The 14,567-nt window shown below is 25.0% G+C and overlaps 2 protein-coding genes across 2 annotated transcripts in view; both read left to right on the top strand.

Moving 5' to 3' along the window:
- LOC100204837 (isobutyryl-CoA dehydrogenase, mitochondrial) overlaps positions 1 to 8,475 on the top strand; it is a 52,911-nt gene extending 44,436 nt beyond the window's left edge. Inside the window, exons 13-14 of the mRNA XM_065813719.1 lie at positions 7,930 to 8,082; positions 8,190 to 8,475. Coding sequence (XP_065669791.1) covers positions 7,930 to 8,082; positions 8,190 to 8,345 — 309 coding nt within the window. The 3' untranslated portion in view covers positions 8,346 to 8,475. The remainder of the gene's footprint in view (positions 1 to 7,929; positions 8,083 to 8,189) is intronic.
- Positions 8,476 to 9,243: 768 nt separating this feature from the next.
- Positions 9,244 to 14,567, top strand: part of LOC100199520 (centrosomal protein of 290 kDa) — a 116,932-nt gene continuing 111,608 nt past the window's right edge. Inside the window, exons 1-6 of the mRNA XM_065813716.1 lie at positions 9,244 to 9,425; positions 9,667 to 9,738; positions 10,421 to 10,493; positions 10,910 to 10,965; positions 12,209 to 12,274; positions 12,366 to 12,431. Coding sequence (XP_065669788.1) covers positions 9,327 to 9,425; positions 9,667 to 9,738; positions 10,421 to 10,493; positions 10,910 to 10,965; positions 12,209 to 12,274; positions 12,366 to 12,431 — 432 coding nt within the window. The 5' untranslated portion in view covers positions 9,244 to 9,326. The remainder of the gene's footprint in view (positions 9,426 to 9,666; positions 9,739 to 10,420; positions 10,494 to 10,909; positions 10,966 to 12,208; positions 12,275 to 12,365; positions 12,432 to 14,567) is intronic.

Here is a 14,567-nt window from a genome sequence, read left to right as displayed (position 1 = left end):
AGTGATTAACATGTTTTTGCAAAAATCTTTTTTTCAATTGTTTGATAGAAAGATTTTTTCTTTAAAAAAAGATTAAATGTTATGAATATAATTTATTGAAAAATAGATTAACTTATTGTAAAATAAATAAATTTATTGAAAACTAAATTAATTTATTGTAAACTAAATTAATTTATTTTACAATAAATTATATTTATTTTACAATAAATTATATTTATTGTAAAATAAATATAATTTATTGTAATATATAATAATATAAATATAATAAATTTATATATAAATTTATTATATTTAAGCGTTTAACCATTAAAAAAAAAAGTTTTTATTTTTTAAATAAAACTTTTTTTTTAAATAATTTCTATTACAATTTATAAACTTACTAATTAAATTAATTGCTATTAGTGCTTTTAAGTAACAACAAAATAGTCATTTTTTAAAGCATTTATTTTATTTTTTTATAAGAGTATACTGTATACATTAAATATTAAAAAATATTGCAGTGTTTAAAGATATAGAAATTTAAAATAAAACATCAAATTTCACTCAGTTGTTTCTATAGGATGAGGTGTATCTAGGGAAGTTTTTAAAACTATTAAATCATTTTTTTCTAACCTCAGTATTAAAGTTATCCTTGATGGACAATACTCTTCTTCATTAGGGTGACAAAACATTTCAGTTTTTTGGGATTATCCCGATTTAAGGTAAGCTGTCCCGGCATCCCGAAAAAGGTCATCTGGACATTCAATTGTTCCAATTTAGAAACAAATTATGTTTTTGAAAAAAGAATTCAAAAAAAGATTTTTTAATTTTTAAGTAAGGTGTGCACGGTAAAGTTTTTTACTTCAATTTGGCTAAATCAATGAAGGAGTAGTTTTTGATATAAGAACTATTTATGCATATATATTTAGGGATACCATAAAGTTCCAGTATTTGGTCTTGTGTTGTTCTTCATCTATACTACTTATCATCCTGATAACTTTTTCTTTAAAGTGGCTCTTTATGCTGATGATGTTACTGTTCTAGTCTAAACAAAAGACTTTTTACTTGGTTAGAACAGGCAGCGAATCTTGTATGTGTTTTCTTCTGAGGCAGCTTTTTCTCTTTTCTACAAATACTTATCTGGTTGCAGTTGAAGCAAGCAAATTTCTTGTTCCATTAACCTAAACTGAATTCAGTGTTACTAACCATTTATCAAAGTAGTATTTTATTGTTACATTTTCTTTGTACTAAAAAATTTTTTAATCTTGGATGCAAAATGCGTAAAAAACTTCATTTTATAAATAGTCATATTTGACTAGTTTCTTGAAAATCTTAGAAGTCACCAAAATCTTAAAACAATTAAAGATCATTACCAATGAGTTAGGGCCAACACATAATGGCAGGATGATCTTGATATATTGAGCAGCATGACTCGAAAAAGTTAAAAAATAAAAAAAATAACAAGCAAAAATTTCTTCCTGATATAATGTTTTTCATTAAACAATATTGTTTACAATCCTTTTTAAAATTAAACTTTAAGTAATTTCTTTATAAATCAATAAAACTTTTTATTGATTAACAAAAATTTACTATATATACTATACATTGTTTATATTGTATTATATAAGTAAGGATACATCATTCAATACATACATGAATATATATATATATATATATATATATATATATATATATATATATATATATATACATGCACATATATATATATATGTAGAGTTCTTCGATCAGGTACGGAATGTGTGCAACAAGTTTTTTTAAATTTAGCTGACTTAATATAATATAAATTTCTTTTTTTTGCTTTATATGCTAATTATCATTTGTTATTGTTTTTCATAAAAAATACAAGAAATAGGAAGTTTGATAAAAGTAGAACTAAAAGACAGTAGTCAGCTACACAATACGCAATTGAGCTTCTTTTTTTTTTAACTTAAATTTTGAATTAATTTTTCTCTTAAATTATCATTTATATTTTCATAAAAACTTTTTTTTTTTCAATAACAATTATTTCGTCCAAGTTTTATTTATAAAACTTTTTAAATATAATAATAATTACAGGTCAAAAAACCCATAAAGTCAGCTACGCAACTATCAGCTACAATCCAACATGCGAATTTTTATTAAAATTCAGATTAAAGTATAAAACAAATTTCATACTATATTTGAAGCTTTTATTTAGAAGTGATAAAAGTTGTTTCTACTCTTTATAAAGGTCATTTTGAAGATACTTGGTCACTACTAAATGTCTAGACACTTAATGTGAATTTATAAGTTTTTATTCCTTCGGTATCATGCAATTTTTGGTGAAAGCTGCATTGTATGCTTTTCTTCTAAAATTTTCATTAATGCTAAAATGTACTTATTTTTGAATTAAGATGTTGTTTTGTCACTGAAAATATTAACTTCTGTAATATTGTCTGATAGAAGCTAGATAGTTTTATTTATGTTTGGAATGACAGAAAATTTTGTATGATCGCTTGAATCAAAACTAGCACAAAAGATTTAATTTGACAATGCCAAACTGCACATGTAAAAATAGAAATGCGATTTTGACCAAAATGAGCTGCTTGCATTTTGTTTTGGTAAAAACAAGTATAATTTTCTGCCCAGTCAACTTGAATAACAGCCTTATTTGAGTCTTTTTAAATCACTAATTCTATATTTAATTTAAATATGGATGATTGACTGCTTTCGTCATTACTATGAATAATAAACTTTGCACATATTTTTTTAATATCTGCAATTGTTCCTTCTTTGTTCCTATAATAAGACTGCAATTGTTCCTTCTTTGTTTCTTTTCAATTTTAATATACAATTTTGCTTGAGGTTTCTGCCACTGATCCCATGAAACGTCTAACTCAAATTGCTTGAACTGAAGTAATAATTTATCAAAAGGACTATAAATGGTACATTTCTTGCAAACAGCATTGAAACATTGTTTTGTTGGTTTTTCACAAATAAAATTCAGAATCATAAAGTTTCCGGTTTTAATTGTAGAAAATATATCTGAACCCTGCGAAAGTGATTCAAGAGCATTACGCACATTTTCATGTAACATGCATACACATATGTTATGAGGAATTGATGATAGACATCGAACGTAAATTGGTTCCAACTGACAAAATTTTGACAGACCTAATTTAATATCTGTGTGGTTTAGTTTAAATTCTTTAAAAGCTTCTTTTAGCGTATATAACATGTGTTGGATTTGAACATGTACCTTTTTGTCTCCTATCACTACCGAAGTATAATCTGCCATTCTGGGGGAAATTCGACTTATTTCATTGTCGCAATAAAAAATTTTAATAAACATGAAGTCTTTCTCTCTGAGATTTTTTGCTGATTTTTGAATTGAATAAGTTAATGGTTGAGTTTTGAACAGTTGAATGGAACAGTTCTTTCTTCTGAACAGGACTTTTGAGCGATTCATTTTTTTCATATACTTTCCTTTAACTTGCACATTTGCAAATGGTGAGTGATTTGATTCTTAAGATGACGATACCTCTTTTTGCTACAGTCGAGATTTTTCTCATTCTTTCTAAACTTTTTGTTCTTTCAGCTGCAATTTTTCGAAAATCTTTTTTCCACATTTGTCTTCGAAGTCTAGAATTATCTTTAGCTTTGTATTTCTTTTCTTGTGATGATTTCTACTCATGTAAATCTTTTGATTCAGTGTTTTTCTATTTTTTTATCTTGATGGCTGTAATAAAATAATTAAACTACAAATAAATTTTAAACACAAATACAAATAAATTTTAAAATAATTTAAAAAATCTATAATGTTTACTCAATGCACACCTTTTTTATTTTCATTAGATGCAAAAGCAACTGGTTCCTGGAATGATTCTATATTTATAAATTGACTATATGACTATGTTTTGAAATTTCAAATAATTTCTAATTGAATATAAATGTTTTGAAGTTAAAAATATATTTGGCAAAACATTTTATTGCATTGAAATAAAACAACAAAATTTGTGACATTTAACTATTTAGTTTTGACAGTCAGCTACGCAAGGAAGTTTAGTTGATTTTTTTATAACTATTTGATGCCAATTTTTTTTATTATAACAAAACTTTAAAATGGCAAATTAGTTTAAGTAAATAATTGACAAGCATTAAAAAAAAAAATTAAAGTTAAAAAGTCAGCTACGCAATGTGATTATTTAAGAAACTAATTTGCTTATATCGCGTAAATAGTTAAAAATTCAATGTTGATGCTTTAAAATATTAAACCAGCTTTGCGGTTGACCCATTTAAAACTAATTGCTAATATTTTAGATTGCTACAAGGTATTAAAAAAATAATGATACTTAAGCACTTTTTCTTAAATCAAATTATATGCTTTTCCTCTTACTTTAAAATCTATAAAATGCTTGTTCTATTTATTTATTTATTGTTTCATTATTTTTTTAAGACATTTAAGACTATAAACTAATTGTTAAAAAAAATGTTCCTAATTGTGATTTTTTAAATGAGATTTATTATATTAACCGCGTGGAACTCTACATATATATATAAATATATATATATATCAATCTTTCATAGGAAGATATGTGATCACACGTTATTATATAATCAGACAAATCACATTTTGCTTTGACGATTTGACTGTGGTTATTTCCAAAAACATTTTAAAAGCGTGCTGAATGAAAAATATTCTAAATTATACCTTAGGTGAAATAAATTACATCAAAATTTCTTAGCAAACATTTTTGTATTAGCGAAATGCTTTTAAATAAAATAAAAATTTACTGAAAAATGATTCTTTTTTTTAAGTATAATTAGCAATTGTATATAACTTTTTAAATTTATATTATATAAATTTATTAAGTATGCATTTTTTATAATAAACGTTATTAAAAAATAAAAATAATTTTGTTTTTATAAACGATGATTTTCAACGACAACGAAAGTCTCTTTAAAAAAATTTAATATAAGAATAATTAAAGTTAATACATTTAAAAGATAAACAAAACTTTGTTGAAAAAAAAAATGGCAAGTGTTTTAGAAAGCCATTACAATTATATAAGTTTGATCTTTAATGTTTTTATATTATCGAAACACTTTTTAATGAAGTAACAAGACACTTCTAATAAATTTTTATAGTAGGTATTAATAAAATCTTATTTTTTTGATTTATATAATTATGTACTTTTTATAATAAATGTTAATCTTTTGTTAGTTTTAAAAAAATGTTAATTTCAAAAAAAAGAAAAAAGTACAAACCTTAAAACAAAGAATGAAAGTTTTTAATGTGTAATTATTTACTTGTTTACATTTACATTGAAACTGATATTTTTAAATTAGTAAAAAAAATTTAATTTAAATAAAGTGTGAGTATATTTTAAACAATCATTAAAATTAAATTCTATTTTGTTTATTAATGCTCTAAACATTAATAAAGATAAAAAAATTTTCCAAATGTAATTAAAAACATGATTTAAATGAACTAAGCATTTTAGTTTGTTGAGTTTTGTTTTAGTTGGGTTATATATATATACATATATATATACATATATATATATATATATATATATATATATATATATATATATATATATATAATATATATATATATATATATATATATATATATATATATATACATATATATATATATATATATATATATATATATATATATATATATATATATATATATATATATATATATATATGCAATTCCATTTTTAACTTATGTTACACATGCAACACTTTATTAGATATTTACCTATTTAAACTGTAAATTAAACTTTTAACTATTTTGTACAAAAGCTGTTAGTCTAAAGAATAAAATAAGCTAAAAAGTTTTGAGTCTGGTTGAAAGAGGGCGGATTTATTACTGAAATGCCACTTAACTTAAGTTACACAGAAAACAAGGTAAAAAAATTGCCTCAACTTTTAAGTCAGATTTCTGCGAATCAGTAAAGCGGTTTGTATTAGAAACTTTCACAAGATGTTAAGAATTCTATGCCAATTTAAAAAATATATAAAATTTTATTAGAAGTGATGGGCTAAGAAAAATAAACTTGTTTATTTGGTACTATTTATTTAACTTACTTTACCAAGTGATATTTATCGTGGATTTTCTGTATCTATAATTAAGAGTTAGAGTTACATAACAAAAGTATTGAACTCATTCATTAAAAGTAAAAACGATATAAAATAAAAGAAATACAATAATTAATAAAAGGAAATTTTAAAAAACTGTTGGTATTCTTCCTGAGGGATTTTTTATAACGTTTATGAAAGTTATCAAATTGAAAACAGTTTTTACACAAGACGAAGAACAACTTTAAAAAATTATTTTAGTATTACAACTTTATTATTACTTATTTAAGTCATTTAAATAAAGAAATCTTTGTTTTGTTGAAGTTTTCACTTACACTCCTTATGTTTATGTGTATTGCCTTATTTTTATTAGGTTGAATTTTTAAAATGCTGCAAAATATTTACATTTAAATCTTTTAAAATATTTTTGAGGAAAAAACTGCCATCACAGTTAAGGAGGGAGAGGGGTACAGGAATATGTGATCGTTTGTGACAGGAGGGAAGGGGTTATGAATTGACAAATAAAGGATGACGTGCTTTATGGATGACCCATAATTGCATTTACAAACGATTTGTTTTACTAAAACAAAAATACAAAAGATTCTAACTGATTTTTCTTATATTAGGAGAATGGCAAATAAATCTTTTTTTTTTTTTTAATGTCTAAATACAAATATTTATATAATTCTTATCTTTATTTATGTCAACTAAAATAAGAATACATAAACAAATAAAAAAGCAATAATATAAATAATTTCAATTAACATTAAAATTTTTTTTTTCTCCTAAGGCGACGAAATAAGTTTACTTAATGACATAATTCATTTTGTTAATGAAAAAGTGCCAGAACTTTAGTAAATGCATGTAGTTTTAACTTACGTTACAAAAATTTAAAATAAAAATGTGCTTTAACTAAGCATCGTTATTCAAAACTTTAAATGTAAAAACGTAACATTTAATACTCTTTTGCATATATTATTAAAAAACTTTTTATTTTTTTTTTGCATATATTATTAGAATAACATTTTACAATGATACCTTTTTTATCATGCGACAATGAGAAAAACTGTAACTTTCAGAGGCATAAGAATGGCTTACATAAATTAATTTTAGTATTAATGGTATATTTTAAATAAACTTTCATGTGTCTACATCAATATTCATTTGCTAAAAGTTGAAGAAAAAGAGAATAAAAATTTACTACTTTTTCATTTTCCGCCGTGGAATTGCCCATATATATATATATATATATATATATATATATATATATATATAATATATATATATATATATATATATATTGTGTTTTTGCTTCAGTTAAGTTTGTTTTTTTAATTTTTTTCTTTTTTAAAGATTTTTTTTAGATAAGTTTAAGTAAGTTTTTTTAGCACGATTTTAAATTTTGAAAACATAACAAGCACTGTGCTCAAATCGTCAAAACAAAGTATTTTTTGCGTAATCATATAATTGTGTGCAATCGCACGTCTTTCTGTGGAACACTGATATATATATATATATATATATATATATATATATATATATATATATATATATATATATATATATATATATATGTATGTATGTATGTATGTATGTATGTATGTATGTATGTATGTATGTATATATATATATATATATATAATATACTTTGATAAGCAGTCTGACGTCATGCAGAAATAGTTAGCTGCTGGGGATTCAGTACATACAGGGATTCTAGGTAGAACACGCAAGGGGGATGTTCAGTATTACCACTACAGTGGATAAGGGTTTGGGTTGAGACAGCTATCTTTATTTTCATTTTTCTTTATTTTTTTCTTCTTTTTAAGAAAAAACTGTTTGAAAAAAAAGTTATATATGTATCATTGTTATTTAATGTAGAACACTCAATTTAAGTTAGCGGAAATGCTGACAAATTTAACAGCATCAAGGCTGCTTGTCAGACATGCTGCTACAGCAATTGATAACCACCAAAGCAATGCACCTGTTCTTGCAGCAATGGCTAAACTCCAAGCTACAGACAAATGCTTTGAGGTATTTATTTTGCTTTCTTTTTTTTTCTTTTTCTAATTTTTTATTAAAGAATGCATTGTATGTTAAAGAATGCATTTTATTTAAAAATATATTTGCTTATTTTTTAGCTGTGCAACACTGCTCTGCAATTGCATGGAGGGTATGGGTATTTAAAAGATTATCAAGTGCAGCAGTTTATGAGAGATACACGTGTACATCAAATACTCGAAGGAACAAATGAAGTTATGAGAATAATTATTTCAAGAGATCTCATCAATGGATGATTTTATTGCCAATTTTTATGATTATTCTTTTTATATCTTTTTACACAATTTTTTAAAGATATTTGCTGCTGTAGACATAATTTTAAATAAACTATTAACTAGAAAACTTATTTAAAGATATTACAAATAGCAACACATATATTTACTTTGTTGTTATATTTACAGTTGTTGTGTAATGTTATTGTAAAAGCTATTTAATTTTTTAATTAAATTAATTTAATTAAAAAAAAAAAAAAGAAAATCTTCCAATAGTTATGGCCACTATTTTAATTAACTATATTTTAAACGACAGGCTCTCACCATAATTGCTTTGTAAAGATTTGTAAGACAAAGTTTCTCAAAGTTATTTAAAATTTATTTTGTTGAAGTTGTTTAAAATTTATTTAATTTTTATTCAAAGTTTATTGTACATACAAACATTGTAGCACTTGAACAATATGTTGTGGTTTATCAAATCAAAATGAGTTTGAGTTATATTTTTTTAGGCCATAATGGGCAGGGGAGTTTCCCTAGCCATGGTGAAGCCAACTTACCTAGGAAAAAGAAAACTCTGATATAAAACCCCTAATTGTGGGTTTTATATCTGATGTAAGTGTAGGAATCTTGGAAAGTAGTATCCTAGTAGTGGTATTACAAAAAAAAATACTTTATCCTAATATGCAAAATAGGTTAATAAAAGAAAAGATATCTGGTGAATAAAAGTTGCTTAAACCTTTAGTGTCAAATATAAATAATGGTGTCATGAAAATCCGTCCAAACCATGTTCAAACTTAGAAATATATATGTAAATAAGAAATCTAAAACTTATGACTTGCCACTAAATATGCGTTAAAAATTATTATCTTAGCACCAGAAATTATAGAATATTCAAAAAAGGATGTAATGGTTTTTTTAATTTTAGTTAACAAACATTTTATCCATTATCTTTAAAATTTGTTTTCATGAGTGATGACCACATTTAAGAATTAAATATCTCATATAATGGTAAACTTGGATTGGAATCTCATCAAAGCTGCTGACATATCTATACTTGCTAATGATGAAGATGCTGCAGACGAGTATTTTGCTTTTTTGTCGCAGGTAAGCATTTTATTAAAGTTTTAATATTTTAATTTACTTTAAATGATTTAAATATTTTTTTTAATTTCTTTTAATTCTTGAGAATTTCATTATTTTAAATTCTTTGAATTTTAGGGTCATAACTGTGACCCTAAAATTCAAAGAATGGGCTAGTTTTTTTTTTTTTAAATTTTGTTACTAAAGTTTTTCAGGTGGTTTCTTTTTTTATTTATTTTCTTTTACTAATCTCTTTATACATCAGGGGTCATTGGGGAATGAGAGAGATCCTGAGAATCTTGCAAAACTGTTTGAAGTCACCAGAGTTGTCATGAATGTGAGTTCTATTTTTTTGCGTAAATTTAATCCAAAATATGAAAATAAATTTCTTTTTATTCTGATGATGTTTTTATAATAATATACAATTAAAATAAAATGTTATAAAAAGTATTTATATTAGTGTAAGTAAGGTGTGGTTTTTAGCTGCAGTGAATGTAATATACATAGGTGAACCTTACCTTTCATGAAGAAAAGCTCTCATTTAAAATTCATAATTTAATTATGGGTAAGGATAGGAGGAGCTCATATAATCTAAGGTGGTAATATTTTTAGTGGTAGTATCACAAAATAGTCATTCCTCATTTGCAAGTTAGGTTAACATCATAAAGGACATTTGTTGGTAAAAAAAATTTTTTTTTAACTTTTCTATAAAGTTTTTTAATTTACCTTAAAATAAGGAAATGACGTTCTGGAAACAGTTAATAATTCTAATTAAACAATAATAGATTGTGGGATTTTTTTAAAACAATTTCGGAGGGGTCATAATAATGCTTGGATGAGTGGAATTTCAAATTTAACATTCAACCTTGCATTAGGAACCAAAATGTATGTATCAAAACAGAGCCAAAAGGAAAGCATTTTTTCCTAAGTATTGAACCAAAAATTGTTTATTTATATCTTTTGTTTTTTTTGTTGTTGTTGAAAAAATTGTTTTTAATATGAAGAACATCCGTTATTAGATGAAAGCTATGCAATATGAAGTAGCTGTTGATGAAATTGAAAAGGTTACTCATGAAGTGGCATCTGATAAAGGTTAGTTTTTAATAAAGTTTTAGTAAAAAATTTTGTTTTGGTTTTTGTAATAACTACAATGTGCTATGTTTAATTTTTTGCACAAAAAAATAAATTTTTGTGTTTGCTGTGTCTGGATGCTCAACTTAAATAGAAATTTTGAAAGTCCAGTTTTTGAGTTATTAGTGGAAAAGATAGAAATTTCGAAAGTCCAGTATTTGAGTTATTAGTGGAAGAGATAGAAATTTTGAAAGTCCAGTATTTGAGTTATTAGTGGAAGAGATGCAAGAAGAAAGGGAGTATAAAAAAAGAATATAAATACAAAAAGTGAACTTTATCATTTTTTTATATATACTTAATCGTTACACCAAAATTTGTAGCAAAATATGAAGCATTTGTTTTATTTTTTATTCCTTTTTGTTTCTTTGTTTTTTTAGAAAAAAATCTTCTTTCAAAATTGCAGCTAATGCAATCTCAATTAGAGCAATATCAAGTATTTCTCTTTTATTTTTATGAAAATATTATTTTTTAATTATTTTAGTTCACAATAAAATTTTAAAATTATAAGATTAAAGTTTGATCAAAACTTTTCATAACTATAATACACTGATAACGTCTTTTGTTGTCATACTGACAGTAAATAAAATGTCAGGGGTGTACCCGCATGGTTGTCTAGTGGCATGGGACAACTTGTTTTCTTCAACGACGACTGAAATTAAAAAAAAAATGCTTGTCAGTAGCCCAGCAGGATGACCAGACAGTTTGTTACTTACAAAAGTGTGTTAATTAATAAAACCATAATTTGATCCATGAAGATTTTATTCCTTGCAAATATTCTAAAGAAAACTTTAAAAAGCATTTAAAGTAGTTTAACAATGAGCACACTATTGTGTATTATATAATTTCACCAAACTTAATAAAAAGTAGCCGACACTCGATTTAATATTTCGAAGTGCGACTGTGCTGTTTTTTTAAACATTGTTGTTGCGTTTTAAAGCACATTTCTTCTCAATTTAAAGTGAGTTTTAAAATTACATTTTTTTTTTAATTTCCAAATGCAATTGTATTATTTTTCAAACCATATAGTCCATTTTGAATCACGTGAATGGACAGTGTAATCAATAATAACACTGAATCTCTTGTTTTTCATTAGTAAAATAAATTTCTACTTTAACTTTGTCAATTAAAATTAACAAAATAAAAAAGGTTATTAAGATGCATACGAAAAATTATTATTATAATGCAATTAACGATGCACGTGGAAATTATTTTTGCCTAAAAAACAAGGTCTTAGTATAATAAAAAATGTTTAAAAAATTAAAAACATAATGTTTTAAACATTCAACTAAATTAAATTTGATTGAAGGTTGAGATATAGAATATTTTTCTATATATAATATACAAAATTTTTGCTTCACGTAATGAAACCTTTGTTAAGATTGACAAAAAAATGACAACTTATTTTTAATTGATTTTATTAATAACTATTATTAAATAAACCGTTTCTTGTTAGACGTATTTTAATAGTCAGACATTAAAATTTTTTTTCCTCAGTATTTTCACCCGAGAAAAAAACAAAAAAACAAAACTTTTACACTGGACTACTGATTATCATTGCGGACGGCTCAAATAAAAAATAAAAACTGTTTTAGTCGCCCGCAGGGCAACTGGGAAAAAACTGGAGGGTACACCACTGGATGTAACTTTAAAAATTAAAAAATTATGTTTTTAAATAGAAACATTCAGGAGCTGGAGAGAGTTATTTTCGCTCAGAAATACTAGCTTTGGAACAACAAAATAAGGTGAATATTTATGAATAAAATTTTATTTAAAAATACTCTTAAGGTACAAAAGATATACTTAGATACATATAGTAATATTTATTTTTTCTAGCTTTTGGAGCAAGAACTTATTGAATCAAACAATAGGTTAAGAAGAGAACAAAGCACTTATGATCGTGTATGTTAATTATATATAAATTGATTATTTTATTTAATAAATAATGTTTGTTTTGAATTTATCATTGTATAAGGATAAAAATAGCCACACACAAAGTACTTCGTACAAAAAACCAACAGACACCATGAACCTTTTATATCATAATTTTTGTTATTCATACTCTTTAAAGCAGCAATTCCTAACTTTTCTGAAGTTGTGTCCTCTTGATAACATTTGCCAAGTTGTGTCAGCCCCAACAATAAAGTTAATAAGATTGCTTCTAAATCACTGCATTTTTGCAACTAACTACGATGTTTTTTGACTTCTAAACATCTGATTTTATTTATAGACACCATATTTTTTTGTTACAATTTTTTTAAAATTAATTTATAATAGTTTATCAACAAAACAGTTAAATGTTTTGGTTAATATTTGTAAAGGAATAAAATGTTTAGATTGCAAAGACTCTAATTTAAAATTTTTGAATGTGTGTAACTCATAAAATGTATAAGGTAGATTGCACAATGCTTACTTAAAATATTGTAGACTTTACAATATTTTAAGTGTGCATTTTGCAATATGCTTTATACAATTAAGAGTCATGTACAAACAAAACTATTAACTTTAAAATTAAAATTTGAAAAGAAAATAAAGCTAAAGAAAGCAAAAAACTAATTAAGATCAATTATAACATGTTGGAGTTTAATTTTAAAATGTTGGAGTTACAAAACCCAAAAAGCGTCAGTGGAAGTCTGTCCTTGCTTTCTTCTAGTCAAATCAGAAATTCTTGGAGTGGTTTTTTGCAAAAGCACAACACAGATTATCTTCTGCAACAAGTCTGCTTCTGCATTTAGTTTTGATAACCAACAAGTTTGAAAAGCCTGTTTCACAAAGGTATGTTGTTGGAAAAAATAGGCGCAGGTGCAAAATGATCTGTGACAGAACAGGATATGATTTCAAATGCTTGATCCAGAATTTGTTAATTGACATGGAAGAAAAATCATTTCTTGCTGCATTACTGGTAATGAGTTCAATAAACTCTGCTTGTGCATTCTCTGGAACACTATCAACTCTGACGGTAAATGGACTTCTAGCAAGTACAAATGATGTGTTTGACAGCATGCAAAATTTATTTGTTTGCCAAAGTTGATGTTTTAATCAGAATGATTGGATCTTTTTTAACAAATCTAGTTGCATTTAGGCCTTGGAGTGATAAATTTAATTTGTTTAAGATTGCAAAGATGTTAACCAATTAAGCAATTTTGTGAAGTTATATTTTTTCATCAAAAAGTGCTTCAAATTGTGGTTTAGATTTTTGATTACACCACAAACATTTTCCAAGGGATGTCATGATTTTGAAAAAAAGAACTAACTGTGTTAAATACATCATGTGCAGTAATTGTAGTTTCGAGTGGTTTTCAAAAAAGAAACTCATCTTTGAATTTGTTTTCTTTAATATACCTCATGCAAACCAGTAACTGAGAGCAGTTTCCCACATCTGTTGATTCATCAGGTTGGATGCTAAATATTCCAAGGAGAACAGATTTTATTTCCTGGATTACTTGCTCAAGAATATCAGCAGACATGTCATCTATTTTTTTACTGGTGGTGTTATTAGATAAGGATATTGTATTCAATTAGCTAGCATATTTAACCCTAAGCATAACTCAAACAATGTCTTTTGTTGCTGGAAAAATTACGTTTTTGTGAATAGACTGAGGTTTCTTGGCTCTGGTGATTCTGAGGGCCACCAAGTATTAAAATTTAATAGTTGCTACATTTTGCTGTTGGTACTGGCCACCGAAATCAAGTCTGCTTTTCTTGACACCATCAGCTTTGTTCTTAAAATACTGGACATCACCTGCATATTTAGGATGTTTAGTATTAAAATAGTGTTTCAGTTTGTTTGGCTTCATGGATTTGCCTGGCATAATTTACTATGAAAGTTAAGTCATACTTTAAATATTCATTACTAAATTTTCTTTTTCTAATACTTGCTGATTCATTATCAGGGACACACAAATTTAACTTTAAATATTCATTACTTTAAATATTCATTACAAATATTTAAAACTTTAAATATTCATTACTAAATTTTCTTTTTCTAATACTTGCTGATTGACCAGGGACACACAAATTTCATCAATATAAAAATTT

This window comes from Hydra vulgaris, chromosome 12 (genome assembly GCF_038396675.1).
Source record: "Hydra vulgaris chromosome 12, alternate assembly HydraT2T_AEP".
In the NCBI taxonomy this organism is placed as follows: domain Eukaryota; kingdom Metazoa; phylum Cnidaria; class Hydrozoa; order Anthoathecata; family Hydridae; genus Hydra; species Hydra vulgaris.
The sequence above is the reverse complement of the archived record's forward strand: the minus strand, read 5'-3'. Positions and strand labels throughout refer to the sequence as shown.